The sequence below is a fragment of the Trachymyrmex septentrionalis genome, unplaced genomic scaffold (genome assembly GCF_001594115.1).
Source record: "Trachymyrmex septentrionalis isolate Tsep2-gDNA-1 unplaced genomic scaffold, Tsep1.0 scaffold74, whole genome shotgun sequence".
NCBI lineage: Eukaryota > Metazoa > Arthropoda > Insecta > Hymenoptera > Formicidae > Trachymyrmex > Trachymyrmex septentrionalis.
The window spans coordinates 487114-503794 of record NW_017305927.1 but is presented as its reverse complement, the minus strand read 5'-3'; the positions used below and the strand labels follow the sequence as shown (position 1 = coordinate 503794).

Sequence of the window (16681 nt, the reverse complement as noted above, 5' to 3'; positions counted from 1 at the left end):
CAAGTGTTACTTGATAAGTTTAATCTGAATTATATATCTAATATGTAGTAATTTGTACAATAAATGAAATGAATCATACCTTAAATATATAAGTGATATTATGAATAATATAAATTTATAATATAAATAGCTAATATATTTTAGCAGTATAATATATATTAATTTTTTGTTTTACTAATGTTATATATTAATGGTATTACAATAATACGCAATGATAAATTCAATCACGTTGATATCATATATATATTATAATATTATGTGTACAAAATGCAATGATTTAGTTGCTTTATTAAATCATGTTATCTTTTATCAAGAATATTAAAAACATTTCTCAAATACATTATATAGAGCAAATAAAGTATTATTTATTATTAATTCATTTATTTTTGCTCTTCTTTTTTTAATTTTATATATAATTTTATATATTTCTATTGTAATTTTGTATTTATCTATGTATGAATCTAATTAAGAACCAAGAAATATCTTGATAACATTTATTCGCTTTATACATCATTTAGATGTGCAAGATTGTGGATTACATGACACATTTAATTATACATTATTTCATGCGTGTTCCAGAGATAAGCAAAATGCCATGGTTACATCATAACTAACAAATTACTGGAGTCTTCTTTCGCTATATAATGTAATAATTATTTGTAGTTTTAAAATTAAACTCGTCAAGTGTAGTTAGATTGCAAGAAGTTTATGACAATTTACGCATTCTCCGTAGAGACAAACAATTATATTTGGAAGAAAATTTTTTGTAAACATTGCTGTTAAAGTGCATTAATAACATAATTAATATCTCTTCGGCTATAGTGTATAATTTAAATTATTGTATTCTTATATATGTATACTTCAACGAACATGTTCAATTTATTGAAGTTCCAAGCATTTATAAGTAAAAGAAAAGGGAAAATATGGCAACTGTTCTGTGCCACGGATTTTGAATCGTTAATGTATCCTTGCTTCACTTTTTGCCGCATTCTGGGAATATTTCCATACAAGATCAATGCTTCAACTATTAAGTCTTGCAAACTATACTACATTCTATCAACTATCATTTTCTGCATCTTTTGCGTTAATGAAATAATAAGTATCTATGATGTCAATATTTCTAAAAATATTGCATTCAGAAGTGTGCCTAGGATACTGCAACTTAATTGCTTCCACATTTTTGGCGGTTTCATAGTAGCTGGCACGTTCATTTTAAGTGGACCACGAATGCGCTTACTTCAAACAATATTGAAAATCTCTTTAAGATTGCCCCCGGAAACATATAAGAATATATCTAAATTAATTCATGCTAAAGACATTTTTGGTTTCTTCTTCTTAATCATACAAGTGTTGATATATTTTCCCAATATGCAGGATAACGTCTTCCGCCTGGTTGTCGTAGGATACATAATCCTGCTAGTGTTCCAAATGGATATGCTATACATGAATTGTGTTTGTGTTTTAAAAGCTTGTTTCAAGCAAATCAATGGCAATTTAATGAATCTTCGGAGATTCGTAGCGCACCGTGAGCCATATTTTTTTAGAGAAATCTATCAGAAACACCTATTCCTATTGATGGAACTTAAAGCTCTGGAAAAGCAACATCTGACAATCAGCGACACAGTACAGATGCTGACAACAATCTTCAGTTTGCAACTCCTTTGCACGATAATTTTGACCTTTATTCAAATTACTTTCTACCTATATTTTTACTTAATTCGAATACAAAAAGACTCTGTAAGCCAAGGAGGCAATCTGGAAAGTCAGGTTTATTATAAAACCTTCATTACAGGTATAACATATTACATTATAAAAATAATGATGTTAGTATGGGCTTGTGAAACCAGTAAGAATCAAGCCATGGAAATCGGTGTTACTGTTCGCAACATGTTTAATAGCATCAGCAATAAGGAAATAAAATACGAGGTAAATTTTTTAACAGATATGAATTTAATTCGCACATTTTATGTACTTTGCTAATTATATCTCGTGTATACTAATGTAATTCTTAATCCTCAGTACCTATATCTCCAAAAAGTTCCTATCTATCCACATCCGGGTGTTTGTAATCCAGCGTTTCTTCTTTTGTATCTCAGATTGTAGTGCATCAATTTTAACTAATTTTTGTTTAATATAATGTTTGAGGACTAAAAAAAAAAAGAATTTTTGAGTTAGAAAGTCTAAAATGTCATAGCACAAAAAATACTTTGCAATGAGTAAAAAGGGATCGAGAAAAACGTCTGAACTATTAAAATCGGGGGGGAGGGGAGGGAGGTACGCTAATCCTTATTGTGTAAGTGGGTACTGAGGGTTAATATATTATGAGATGTACAAATTTCTTTAAAACCTGTATTCGACAATTTTTTGATGTATTGTAAATTACAGTTACAGCTATTTTCTTTGCAATTAATGCATCGTGAAAATATATTCTCCGCAAAGGGATTTATTGTGGACGCTACGCTTCTCACTGCGGTGAGTAATATATATTATACACATATATATTACTTGCTTTCGTTTAACAAATGCAGATATATTTAACTGTTTCCATAATCTTATTTATTAGATGGTGGGGAGCATTACTATGTACCTATTAATTTTAATACAATTCCTATTAATGTCGAATTCTTGCGATGAGAAGACTGTAATCAATTTTATACATACGATCTAATTCAGATAAAAGTAATTAAATATTAAGCATATATTTTAAATATTAAATATTTATTTTTATTTTTATTTTTATCATTGTAAGTAGAATATCATTGAAAATCGCTTTTGTATACTTATAAAGATATCTTGTACAAACATATACACGCATAGTAGTGAGCAGAAAAATTATGTGACTTATTTTGTCTATATATACATAATTATTATCCACATTGTTCAATGATATAATAAATTTTTTTTTATAATACGATACGTATTGCATTGGAAACATTTTAAAGCAAATATTTTGTAATATACAAGTTGATATACCCAACAAATATTTTTGAAGTTGTTAATTTTTGACTCTGTGATGGACAAATTAATTGATAGTATGCAAAATAGATGTAACACTGTAATCAAAGCTCGCGGTAGCTTGACTAAATATTAATAATGTATTTTAATTTTATAATTGCTTTTTTATTGATTTAAATTTTTGTATAGACGTAAACAAGAGAAACTAAAATTACTAAAATATGATTTTCGAAAATATTAATTTTATAATTTTTTTAAATTTTATGTCTTTTACGATCAGCATTTAAATCTTCTTACAGACTGTGTATTTTTAAGTAACATATTAAAAAACGGCATCAATATCTTTAAGAGAAAATAAAATGTAAAAAAATTGAAATTGCGCATTTTTTGCTCGCTTTAGTACTGTGTAAAGGGAATCGCGTTCGTTCCTCGCGCTGCGCGTTTATTTGGCGCGAGACACTACCGTGTCTCTTAATTTCGAGAATTTTACATATGGCTGTAATTATACAAATGGTCAGTATGAGTCTGGCCACGGTTGTGAATGCAATTACTAATGCATGCAACTAATCAAAACTTTACTACAAATAATTGTATTTCATTGCAATTACAAATATCGATCTCTGCTGAGATTTTTTTCAATTTAGTAACCTAGGTTATAAAGCATTTTATAATAAATGATAAATAACAGTATAATAAATATTTGTTGTTATGCATATTTGTAAATATATTTAAAAATTTAATAATTTAATATAATTTTCGAAAATAGCTTACAAAGATTTTTAGAAATATTTATATGTACTTTAAACCTTATTTATCAACAATAAGTATAATGAAATTTTGTTAAGATATAATGTAATCGGTGCATTGTCGCATTGATAGTTCAAGCTATTTGTAATTCCATTAATTTGTTTTCGAAGCATAATGAATTAATCATGCATGGGATAATTTGTTGTTTATAGATTATAATATTGAATATATAACTATTAAGAATTTTATCAGATAAATATATCGATTAATTAAGATATTAGCGCTTTTGCAAAGTCGATTCTCTTATAATAGTGTATTTATTATACATGTCTTTCCTGATGGCATCAGTGTTTCTCAAAACGTACATAGAATCATTTAACAATATCTGTGTGTACAAAATTTACGCGCGCAGGCATACGTACAAAGTATAATTTAATATATTTTAATAAAAATATATTAAATTAAATAATTAATATATTTAATACATTTTAAAAACAGGAAGAATATTTGTAATTTATAATCAATTTGTATAAAGTTCGGAAAATTAATAATAACATTATGTAGAAGTACAAAATAACAATTTTAATCTTTTTGCATCCCGATTATGCATTTGTATATGTACAATTTATATATGTATATATTGTTTGTCTGTAAAATTAAACAGATTAAATCTCGAAGAGTTATGATATAGAAAGATTAAACATCCCATTTGTAAAATAAATTTTGAATATGATACGATTTGTTAATGGATCCTTGAAAAAACCTGATCTACATCTATGTAATTTATCTCTTATTATATTTCTTGCTTCATTTATGCACATGTCCCAATTACATTTATTATTCCTTTATGTTCACCAATAATGATAAATATTTATTAAAGAGCACCATGGTTACCTGACAACTAACAAGAGATTCCTTAAAAATTTTTATCATTTCATGCAAAAACTTAGTCTTAAATTTAAATTCAGTATGAATAGATCGACAGTGAAGAGTCCATATCAGTGCACATATTCATTGTAAAAAGACAAATTCTAAAAACATTTAAGAATAAAGACTTCGCAATCACGTTCTACTTGACAACAAAGTGCATTTATAAAATAATTAATAATTCTTAAATTATTCTTTCGTGACATTCTACTAATCATGTTCATTTCGTCGTGAAAATTACAAAGGCAAGTCAATAAATAAATCAATGTAAATATCAATAAGTCTATATAAATTAAGATGTATAACATGCAGAAAATATATAAAAATGTAACAGATTATGTAAACAGTTCCTTGGAGGTATATTTGTCCTTTAAACTTCATTTATCAACAATAAACTTATGAAATTGAAGCAATATTCGACACATGCATTATCGAAATAATAAATTCATATCGCATTATCTGATCTCTTTATCGTTATTAAAATACAAAAATTGATCTTATTTGATGAACTTGCGGCCACTATACAGTATAGTCTGTAGATTATGACGTAAATGTTAACTTTCATCAATTCGAGATAAAAATCTACTAATTCTAATTTAGATAAGGCGTTGCATAATAACTTGTCATTTTACAATATTATATTTGTCCTTTCTCAACAATACATACATACCAATGTGTTTCAAATTGTACGCATAATTTATATAATCGTATTCATATGTAAAATATTTATGCCGTGCACACACACATATAAAATTTAATTTACTATATTTTAATAAATACTCAAAAGTATTTGTTATTCGTAATTAATTAGTAAATTAAGCTCAGAAATAAATATTAATAATAACATTTTGAATAAGTAGAAAATAAATATTCTAATATTTTTGCATCTTGAATTACATATTCGTACATATGTAATGTGTATATACATATATGTTGTTTGTGAGACCAAAAAAAGATTGAAATTCAAAGAGTCATGATACAAAAATGTTGAATATCTCATTTGCAAAATAGAAAAATGTAGAATTTTTTAATGGTCTGTATTTATTAATGAATCCATGAAAGAGTCACTAATCTATATAAATACTATACAGTCTACATCTCTTGCTTCGTGTAGACATATATAATTTACAGTAATTATATATTATTCGTTTATGTTCAATGCCTCAATAATGTCGATCGAAGGGTGCCATGGTTACTTTACAACTATAAACAAGTATCTCTTTGAATTTCATTTGACGAAAAAAAATTTCTTGTAGTTTTAAATTTCAATTTAGTGTGAGTAGATTAACAGTGAAAAGTTCTATCAGTATATAATATATGTTATATAAGGAGACAAATTTTAAAGACATAATAAGAATAAAGCTGTCGCAATTATCACTGTTTCGCTTGTTGATAAAGTGCATTTATAAAATAATTAATAACTTTAGGCTGTTCTTTCATGAATTATTAATTATGTTCAGTTCATCATCAAAATTGCAAAGATGGGCCAATGGCAAAATGCAGAAGAAATGGGAGCTATTTCACGCTACGAATTTTGAATCATTGATGTATCCTTCCTTCACATGTTGCTACATGCTTGGAATGTTTCCGTATAAGATCAATGCACTGGGCTTTGAGATTTCCACACCACGATATATCCTTTCAACTATCGTTATCTGTATTTGTATCATTTTTTTATTGTACGTTCTCTATCTCATCAACTTCTGTATAAACGGAAGTGTACCCACAAATCTTAACCGTAATAGCTTCTACATACTCAGTGGTTTTACAGCAGTTGTTACGTACATTTTGAGCGGTCCGCGAATGCATTTGCTTCAAACCATAAAAGACATTTCATCAAAATTACCTTCGGAACTATATCAGAAGCTATCTAAATTAATTCACGCTAAGGACCTCTTAGGATCCTTGTTTTTACTTCTTGAAGTGCCGATATATTACAAGATGAATATACATTTTATAATCAAAATTTACATAATATATATTACTCTATTGACATTTCACATGGATATGTTGTATATGAATTGTGTTTGTATACTAAAGGCTTGTTTCAAGAGAATCAATGATAATTTGGAAAACATGTGGGAGTATACAATGGTATATCATTTCGACAAAATATGCTACAAACAAAGAAGTTCATTATTGCTGATCGAATTAAAGGCATTGAAAAAACAACACTTGATGATTAGTAACACAGTGCAAATGCTGAACATAATTTTCAGTTTACAGCTCCTCGCTACTGTAATTATAACTTTTACCAGGATAACTTTCAATTTCTACTATCAAATATTGTATTGGCAAAGAGGCGTAACCCTGATTAATGTAGAAGATTATATTTATAATACGTATTTGACAATGTCTTTAATGTACTATTTTATAAAAATAACGTTGATAGTATGGGCTTGTAAGACCGGCAAAGATCAAGCTTTGCAGATTGGTACCATTGTTCATGATGTGCTTAACAGTATCGACGATAATGAAATAAAATATGAGGTAATAAAAAATGTAATTTAATTTATATATACGGAGAGAATTTTTTCTTAGAGTTTATATAAAAGTCGTGAGACAGCATTGTATTTCGAAGAATTTTAATGTAAATCTTTCGCATTCATTAATAAAGTATAAAATAAAGTATAAAATAAGTTTGATTAATTTTACCAAAGTGCATAGTAAAAAATCTTTAAAGTATTGTATCATAACTATCATATTCTTAGGATAAATTAAAAAAAAATTCTCTCCATATACCTTATGGTATCTAATACTATATTTTACATTTAATGTGTAAAATAATATAAATTTATAATTGCATTTTCTAATTTTGTTATTAATTAATTTACGATCTAATGTTGCAGTTGCAGTTGTTTTCCTTGCAAATTCTTCATCACGATAATTCCTTCTCCGCAAAGAGTCTTACTATGGACGCGACACTTCTCACTGCGGTAAATCATAATTCATTATATGTATTTCATTTATATATTAACATTTACAAAGTGATTTATTTATCATTTTAATTTTATTTTAGATAATAGGTAGCGTCAGCACGTATTTATTAATCTTGATACAATTTTTTAAAATGAAATATTATTGCAATGATGAAATTGCCAGAAATGTTACACAAATAATTCACTGAAATGAAAAGATATTGTAATCAAATGAATAAATATATATTTTAATAATAGAATTTAAAATGATATTTCTTATTAGAATGTTTTCATAAAATATACAGCATATACATATATGTATATACATACAAATCTTTATATAATATCATACGTATATAATATTTAATTACAAAAATAATCCGTTTTATTCTCCCTCTCTCTCTCTTTATTTTTCTCTGTCTCTCATTCATATATAACTTTGAGGTATAATAACTTTTGTGAAAATTATCAGCTTTGAGTGATCTATCTACAATATTATTTCATTACGAAATTAAAACATATTAATGTTAATAAGATAACACAATTTTCAATGTATTTCTAATATGTAAGAAAATATTAATGTTTCAAATTTCTTTTCAAAATATAATGAAAAGCATCAATCCGCAATGCATCAATCCTCAATGACTCAATGTTATAATTGTTATAATATTATAACAAAAATAAATATGGAAAGGTATTAAGTTTTTATTTTTCATCAATGCCATATCAATGATAATTAATAAAAATGTATTTGGATATATTGCTTTTTAATTTGTCTATATAGGATTAGAATACATTTTTTCTTCATATTATTATATAATATTTAATATTTTATTAATTATTTATTTAGCGCAAGAAAAAAATAAGTCGTATGAACTATAATACATTTTGTAATATTAATTAAGCAACAATTGCTACATTTTAACTCATAATGCACAAAGGTAATTAATCATCACCGATCGAAGAACACCATGGTTACTTTCTACTAACAAATGACATTAGTGTTTCAAGACAGTAACAACTCGTAGTTATTAACTGAAATGCTCTGAGTGTAGATCCAAGAAAAGTATATGTTAGTTTATGTATTTATTAGAATATATATTTAAAAAGAAACTGTCTGTCACAATAATATACTAATACCATAATAATATACTAATACTAAAAATTAATCATTTTGTGCAGTATAGCATATAATGTAGATGCTCTATATTTATATCCTGCCAATAATGCTTAATTTATCAACAAAATTCCAAGGATGCACCAAGTGTAAAAAGTGGAAAAAATGGCAATTGTTTCATGCTACGAATTTTCAATCATTGATGTGTCCCTGCTTCACTTTCTGTAATAATCTTGGAATATTCCCATACACAATCAACGGTTCGACTTTCGAAATTTCTAAACAGCGTTACGTATTATCAACTATCGTCCTCTGTATTCTCTGCATTTACGAGTTAGAAGTGCTTTATGAGATTGACATTGCTGGAACGATCAAATTCAGAGGAATACCTAAGACACTTGAGCGTAACTGTTTTTATATACTTGGTAACTTTATCGCGGTCATTACATACATTTTAAGCGGTCGTCGAATGCATTTGCTCCAGACTATAATGAATATCTCTTCAAAATTGCCTATCAATTCATATCAAAAACTGTCTAGATTGATCCATGCTAAAGATATTTTCGGTTTCATCTATTTAATCGGATTAACGATGTTCTATTGTTATACGTTGGATTCCAATAATTGGCACAGAGCGTTTGTACCGTATCTTAATCTGATAGTGTTTCAGATGGATATGCTATATATGAATTGTGTTTGTGTATTAAAAGCTTGTTTCAAAAGAATTGACGATAATCTGATCAATCTGCAAAAGCATGTGATAAACGATAAGCTATCTCTCCTGAAGCGAATCTATTACGAGCGTAGAAATCCATTTCTGTTAATGGAACTCAATGTTTTGAAGAAACAGCATCTGGTGATCAGCGATACAGTGCAAATGCTAAACGTGCTTTTTTGTCTGCAACTCCTTGCTACTACAGTTATGACGTCTGCCGAACTCACTTTCTATCTGTATTTTTATATAATGCATTGGAGAAGTGGCACGTTAACGAACCATCTGGGCAACGAAATTTATGATATATATTTGTTAGTGATTATGACATATTACTCTATAAAAATAGGGTTGATAGTATGGGCCTGTGAAACCGGTAAAAACCAGGCCATAAAAATTGGCACCACCGTTCACGATCTACTTAATAATATTTCAAATGCGCAAATAAAAAACGAGGTAATTAAAAAAAAAAGTATCTTTAAACTAAAAAAAAAATCTTGCAGAGTTAATAACGGTTTAACTTTAATCTCACGTGTTACAGTTGCATCTGTTTTCCTTGCAATTAATGCATCGCGGAAATACATTCTCCGCGAAGGGTTTTGTTATGGATGCTACTCTTCTCACTGCAGTAAGTGAGCGATTATTTGCTTCTTAATTCAATATTGTTTACTTTCATAATTTTGATTTTAGATTGTGGGTAACGTAATTACATATTAATTTTATTACAATTCTTGCTTACCACGCCAGTTTGCAACAGAGGATTAGCAAGTAATGACACAGAAATAATTTTCTAAGAAAGATATTAATTAATAGTGAAAAATATATTATTAAATACTCTCAGCAAAAATACTCTCTTTTTTAATGTTATAAAAATGCACAAATATACATATGTACGGATAAATCCTTATATCATAAACAGTATTCAATTAATGTATGTATCTATATTTTCTTTTGTTTAATTATACTTTGAAGCATAATTAATACATTTATGAAAGATATCATTTTGAACTTATTAAATATTCTAAAAAATATTAATGTTTATTATCAGTAAGCTAATACAATTTTGAAATTACTTTTAAGAAAACATTTAATTAACATTTCAGATTTCTCTTCAAAATATCCACACTGAGAGAAAACAAAATAGTTCTGGCAACTATAAATTTGCAACTTTTTGCAATTGAAGTACTTGTAACTAGTTTTACAAAGTAATAGAAATTGAAGTAGTGCTGAATGTTATAAAAGTATATATAGTCATGGTAATAAATTGTATGAATTATTAATTGGTAATAAAATAGTGACTCAACTACATTGAGTAGTTACTTGGACTTCATGTAAATACATATAACAATTACATTTTTCTAGTTTAGACAAAATTTTTTTTTTTAATAAAGCACTTTATAGCATGTAATTAATTAATCATTATTAGTTTAACTTTAAGAAATACATTAAAAACTTTTTCTTTAAAATTGCTCAGCACGGGCATTGTCATCAGAGGGACGTAACGGAGTTCAATTTCTCCCCAGAAAAAACCATTCAGCTTACAATAAAAGGTGCAACGTTGGTTTCGAACTTGGAAGACAAAAATAAATAAGAAATGCACACAAATTTGTAACTATGTATTATAAAGTTTTAATAAGAATAATAAATAAATTAAATGAACTAACAAAATATAGTAATATTAATCATTCAAGGTTAATATATAAAAATATAAATAAAAAGGAAGTAAGCATATGTTTTATCGACAATGTCATATAGACAATGATTAGTAGAAATATAGCCATAAACAATTTAAAATAAAATCTCAATAAATAAGATTTTAAACAAAACTATTTATATAAAAACATTACCTAAATACATAAGAAGTGACATTTTTGGTTAAATACTAATACATATAAAAACTTCAATATTATAGATTGTATGTGCGACGTTGTACGTAACACACGTAATTCTCGGTTTTAATGAAAAAAATGTAGTTTATTTACATAAAAATGAATAATTTTTCAATCCTTTTTACCTCTTCACTTCAACTCTGCAATATTAATACATATAAAAATAGTGGTCGACTGAAATTTTCATCCGAGTCCAAATAATCCATTCGTGTAGTTGAGAATTAAGTTGTACATCTAATATATCTCAGAAATAGTTAAAGACACTTTCAGAATATTACTGACCATGTATGCCGTAGTCATTATTTTCTATTTGCCGCATACATATACGATTGTGGTGAGTTTTATATATAAATATATACATAGGTAATGATAATTACGCATATGTGTTATACTCTGCACAATGGTATAACAATTACCGATCGAAGAGCACCATGGTTACTTTATGACTAACAACTCTTTATTCTTTCGATACAGCAACCGCTTGCAGTTTTTCACTAAAACTAGCCGGGTGTAGATTGTCGAAAAGCATACATTTATAAACAAACGGAAGACTACATTCAGAAATATCTATCGCAGTAAAACTCATGTTTACACTAAAGTACAACGAATAAAAATTTTTGGCTGTAATCTAGATTGTTATAACTTGTTGCACACTGGTAATAATTAGTGTCATTAAAACTTTAAAGAGGCGCCAAGTACAAAATGTGGAAGAAATGGCAGTTGTTGTTCCATGCTACGGACTTTCAATCGCTGATGTATCCCTGTTTCACCTTTAGTAGTGTTCTCGGAATATTTCCGTACAAAATCAATGGTTTAACCTTCGAGACTTCTAAACAGCGTTACATTCTAGCAATTTTCATTCTTGGTATTTTTAGTATTTATGTACTAGTAGTGCTCTATGAGATTAACATCGCTGGAACAATCGATGTCGGAAATGTACCTAAAGCTCTTGAACGCAACAGCTTATACATATCCGCTAATTTTATGGCGGTCGTCGCATACGTTTTAAGTGGCTCTCGAATGAACTTGCTCCAAACTATAATGAATGTTTCTTCAAAACTGCCCCTCAATACGTATGGCAAACTATCTAAGTTGATTCATGCCAAGGACATCTTGGGTTTCTTCCTTCTAATCATAATAGAAGTGTTTTATTGTACCAGATTGAACTTTACTTGGTATAAAGTGCCGGTACTGTATATTAATCTAATGGCATTTCAAATGGATATGTTGTATATGAATTGTGTTTGTATATTGAAAGCTTGTTTTAAAAGAATCGACGATAACTTAGTAAATTTGCGGGAACTCGTTATCAACGATGAGCCGCATCTCTTGAGGCGGATCTATCACGAGCACAAAAATGCATTCCTATTAATGGAGTTCAAAGCTTTGAAGAAGCAGCATCTAGCAATTAGTGATACAGTGCAGATGTTAAACACAGTTTTCAGTCTGCACATTCTCGCTAGTATAATTATAACTTTTTCTCAGCTCACTTTTCATCTATATTACTATATAACGGAATGGAGATTTAGTGTGTCTGAGAACAGCACGTTTGATTTATTTTTTCATGTATCTCTAATGGTGCATACTACTATTCATTGTATAAAAATAATATTGATAGTATGGGCCTGTGAGACCGGTAAGGACAGGGCCGTGAAGATTGGAATTACTGTTCACGATTTGCTTAACAATACCTCAGATAAAGAAATTACAGAAGAGGTAAATGAAAAAATAAAATTTTATTTTTATGTTCGTCTGAAGACATTTCGTTTATTAATGTAACTTTTTTATATTTATATAATATAAAATCTTACACATTAATAATAGTTTTAGAGTCTTGTAATTAAGTGTACTGTAATCTCACATTTTGCAGTTGCAGCTGTTTTCCGTGCAAATATTGCATCGCAAAAATGTATTCTCTGCGAAAGGTCTCATTATGGATGTTACTCTTCTTATTGCGGTAAATGAATAATTATTTGCTTTAGAAATAATTCGATATCTATTATTTATTTTTAAATCTGATTTTAGATAGTGAGTAACGTAAGCACATATCTATTAATCTTGGTACAATTTTTTATTACTGCGCGTTTATGCAACGCAATGATACACAAATAATTTAATTAAAGAGAGATATATAATTAACAATTGAAAGAGATTATTAAATAGTTAAGGCTTTCTCTTTTTTTCATAATATAAGAATATGTACACATATCTATATATAGATAAGATGTTATATGATGCATGTATTTATAACATTATATAATGTATTTTAGAAATAAGTCTTTAATATTTTACACTTTCGCTTATGTATTCTTTTAGCATAATAATAATAACAACGATAAAAAAATGTATTATAAAAAAATATTTTTTTGTATTTATTAATTATTTTAATTCATAAATTAATTAATGATTTTATTTTGTTATGAGCTAGTATATTTTAAAATTTATTTTTAACATACGAAAGTATACAATTAATAAGTATATCAGATCATCAAAATATTATTGGTCATTCTGCGATAATTTAATATACGAATAAATATATCAATAAAAAATTATTGTATCTAATATCTAATCGATGCTATACTGACAACGGTGTAGACAAATTTAGTTATAAACAATTAAAATAAAATCTCAATTCTTTATTATCACAAAATCTTTATTATTACAAAAAGTATATATGTTTTGTTACTAGCAATTGATGCATAGAATTATATCTTTTTCTAATATTTTATTATTAAATCATAAATATTAAATGTCACTTAAAATTTATTTAATAATGCATTTTGTATTTTCAAATAAAATTGGTTTAACGCTCTAAGACAATTCTCAATGTTTGCATTTTCTATCTCTTTTATATAAACAAATAAGACTAACGTTTTTAATATCTTTACACACAACAGAAATTGATAATTATATTTATACGCATACACAATGATTAGTAATATTTGAAAAAAGAAAAACGTGAATTTAAAAAAAAACATTATATTGATTTGTTCCAAAAAGTATAATTATTTGAGCAACTAAAGTGAGGGCATTTTTATACATGATCGAAAAAATGATATCGGAGGTATGTCGGATATTTTTTTCTTTAAAAAAATGCAATAAAATATTTTATATTAAATATATAATGATTCCGACATTTATTCACAATGTTATAATTCCGAGAAAATAAAGGTTTGTTTCACGAAGATCGTTTCACCAAGACGCTTCTCTCGCAAAAATGCTTTTTTGACAATAAATATATGTTTTAATTATATGAAGACAATACATATACTCGAATACAGCATTAATAAACAGACACTTACTAAATGAATTTTCACTTTCAAAAGTCTGTCGAATTTATATTTGACGAGTCCAAGTAACTCAAATCATTTTCAGTCTACAGCTTCTCGCTACCATAGTTATAACTTTTGCTGAGCTCACTTTCTTTTTATATTTCTATATATTTCATTGGAAAATTGCAAAAAATGTGAATCACAAGGCTCTTGATTGGTTATTGTTAACGTCTTTGATGTATCAGTGCATCAAAATAACGCTGATGGGATGGGCTTGTGATACTAGCAAGGATGAGGCCATGGGGATTGGTACCACGGTTCATAAAATATTGAATGACACTATCGATGAACAAATCAAAGATGAAGTAAATAAAATAATTAAATTTGATTTGTACATTTTCTGAAGATATCTCGTGTGTCAAACTTTATACATTAAATTTGTGTAGTTAGTAATTATTTCTTAATTTTATATTTAATTATCTTCTAATCTAATGTTTTGTAGTTGCAGCTGTTTTCCTTACAAGTACTGCAACGGGAAAATACATTTTCTGCTAAGGGTCTTATAGTAGATGCAACACTTCTCGTCGGGATAAGTGAATTATTTGTTTTAAATAATGTGTACTGGTTATTTATAAATAATTTTAATTTTAGATAGTGAGTAACATTACTACATATCTATTAATTTTAATATAATTTTTAATTACTGATCAAGTTTGCAATAAGATTACAAACAATATTACATAAACAATCTACTTAAAAAAAGATAAAAATCAAATAAAAAAATATTCTTTTAAATATTTAAACGTATTCTTTTGTGTATGTTTTGATATTAGACACATGTATAGACGTAATAAGTGTATATAGAGACAAAATCTTATATGTTAACGTTTAATTGTAAAAATAAATCTTGTGAATGTATTTTACTTGCTTATGTGTCAAATATAATAAATACGTTTGTAAGAATTATCTTAATATAATAACTTAAGGTTAAATTCGTTAGCGATACCTTTGGGGTTAATCCTGTCTAATATTTAAATTAATTTAGACTTAATATAATTTTATTTTTCTCAGAACACACACACACACACACACACACACACACACACACATGATAAAAAATAAAACATATCTTTGAATACTTGGACTTTATAATTAAAATTAAATTTCAAAAACAGTTTATTGTATATTTCTTTGTATTTTGAGCTAATTCATTTATTAACGATGATTAAAGAACATTTCATCGAAATATAATGCAATTGATAAATTAGCGTACCATTATGATGTCTTTCGTCATTACATTTTTTATTATTAATAAAATAAAGAAGATTAGCTATCCTGCATGTAGTTTATAGATTACAATCTGTTAAGAATTTCACCAAAGAGAATATGTCGATTAATTTTAATCTAGATAAATAGTTAGATTAATCTTTATCAATAACATTGTACTTGTATTCTAGTTTCAATTTATTAACATTACATTTGTCACACATGTTTTTCACGATGCAATGTTATATTTCGAAGCAATTGTGTAATTTAATGCTTTAGTACACAATATTAAAAATAGTAAAATAAATTAAGTTTAATTTAAAATATTTTAATAAATTTACGAAGACAATATACTATAATTAGCTACATAAAATTCAAATATCAACGATATATTTTAATCGAGAAAAAAATGTCAACAATATTTTCACATTGAAAATAATATAATAAACTATATAAAAATTAAAAATCTTAAGTACCAAATTTGTGTGTACATGTAATATTAGATAAAGAATATATCCTACTAATAGATAATGTATGGAATATGGAGAATAAAATTTTAATCATTATTAGAATTAATAATAATCTTTACGAGCTATCGATGTATATTGTGAATTTATTATTTCGTGTATATGTATATATGTATAAATAAAGAATATTGCTGTCACAATAATTACATATTATTATATTATGTAACAATATGTACGCTGCACTTCACGTCATAAATGGTTGAAGTCATGGTTACTTAATGACTAATGTCATGGTTACTTAACGACTAACAAACTCATTCAGTTTGGTCTCGCTTCTCGATGCGTTATCTGTGTTCTCAGTCTTAAATTTAAACTCACCAAATGTAAATTAATAACAAAGAGATGTGTTGG

At 26.9% G+C, this 16681-nt stretch overlaps 4 protein-coding genes across 4 annotated transcripts; all 4 read left to right on the top strand.

The window, feature by feature from the left end:
- Positions 1 to 870: 870 nt before the first annotated feature.
- Positions 871 to 3150, top strand: LOC108753965. Its single transcript, XM_018495959.1, has 4 exons — positions 871 to 1926; positions 2386 to 2472; positions 2564 to 2641; positions 3145 to 3150. The coding sequence occupies exons 1-4, from the start codon at positions 871 to 873 to the stop codon at positions 3148 to 3150; spliced, it is 1227 nt and encodes a 408-aa protein (XP_018351461.1).
- Positions 3151 to 6081: 2931 nt separating this feature from the next.
- Positions 6082 to 7756, top strand: LOC108753978 (putative gustatory receptor 28b). Its single transcript, XM_018495971.1, has 3 exons — positions 6082 to 7119; positions 7479 to 7565; positions 7649 to 7756. The coding sequence occupies exons 1-3, from the start codon at positions 6082 to 6084 to the stop codon at positions 7754 to 7756; spliced, it is 1233 nt and encodes a 410-aa protein (XP_018351473.1).
- Positions 7757 to 8773: 1017 nt separating this feature from the next.
- Positions 8774 to 10093, top strand: LOC108753980. The gene is made up of 3 exons (XM_018495973.1): positions 8774 to 9832; positions 9918 to 10004; positions 10067 to 10093. Exons 1-3 carry the CDS (start codon positions 8774 to 8776, stop codon positions 10091 to 10093), a joined length of 1173 nt encoding a protein of 390 aa, XP_018351475.1.
- A 1874-nt stretch (positions 10094 to 11967) lies between these two features.
- On the top strand, positions 11968 to 15199 carry LOC108753964 (putative gustatory receptor 28b). Its single transcript, XM_018495958.1, has 6 exons — positions 11968 to 12981; positions 13136 to 13222; positions 13291 to 13344; positions 14783 to 14902; positions 15040 to 15130; positions 15189 to 15199. Exons 1-6 carry the CDS (start codon positions 11968 to 11970, stop codon positions 15197 to 15199), a joined length of 1377 nt encoding a protein of 458 aa, XP_018351460.1.
- The last annotated feature ends 1482 nt before the right edge of the window (positions 15200 to 16681 follow it).

Excerpts from the sequence above, each read along its gene's own strand:
- LOC108753965 (XM_018495959.1), top strand. The coding sequence starts at position 871 with ATGTTCAATTTATTGAAGTTCCAAGCATTTATAAGTAAAAGAAAAGGG. Across the intron at positions 1,927-2,385 it reads ATAAGGAAATAAAATACGAG|TTACAGCTATTTTCTTTGCA; the intron begins GTAAATTTTTTA and ends TGTAAATTACAG. Across the intron at positions 2,473-2,563 it reads ACGCTACGCTTCTCACTGCG|ATGGTGGGGAGCATTACTAT; the intron begins GTGAGTAATATA and ends CTTATTTATTAG.
- LOC108753978 (XM_018495971.1), top strand. The coding sequence starts at position 6,082 with ATGTTCAGTTCATCATCAAAATTGCAAAGATGGGCCAATGGCAAAATG. Across the intron at positions 7,120-7,478 it reads ATAATGAAATAAAATATGAG|TTGCAGTTGTTTTCCTTGCA; the intron begins GTAATAAAAAAT and ends CTAATGTTGCAG. Across the intron at positions 7,566-7,648 it reads ACGCGACACTTCTCACTGCG|ATAATAGGTAGCGTCAGCAC; the intron begins GTAAATCATAAT and ends ATTTTATTTTAG.
- LOC108753980 (XM_018495973.1), top strand. The coding sequence starts at position 8,774 with ATGCTTAATTTATCAACAAAATTCCAAGGATGCACCAAGTGTAAAAAG. Across the intron at positions 9,833-9,917 it reads ATGCGCAAATAAAAAACGAG|TTGCATCTGTTTTCCTTGCA; the intron begins GTAATTAAAAAA and ends CACGTGTTACAG. Across the intron at positions 10,005-10,066 it reads ATGCTACTCTTCTCACTGCA|ATTGTGGGTAACGTAATTAC; the intron begins GTAAGTGAGCGA and ends TTTTGATTTTAG.
- LOC108753964 (XM_018495958.1), top strand. The coding sequence starts at position 11,968 with ATGTGGAAGAAATGGCAGTTGTTGTTCCATGCTACGGACTTTCAATCG. Across the intron at positions 12,982-13,135 it reads ATAAAGAAATTACAGAAGAG|TTGCAGCTGTTTTCCGTGCA; the intron begins GTAAATGAAAAA and ends CACATTTTGCAG. Across the intron at positions 13,223-13,290 it reads ATGTTACTCTTCTTATTGCG|ATAGTGAGTAACGTAAGCAC; the intron begins GTAAATGAATAA and ends ATCTGATTTTAG.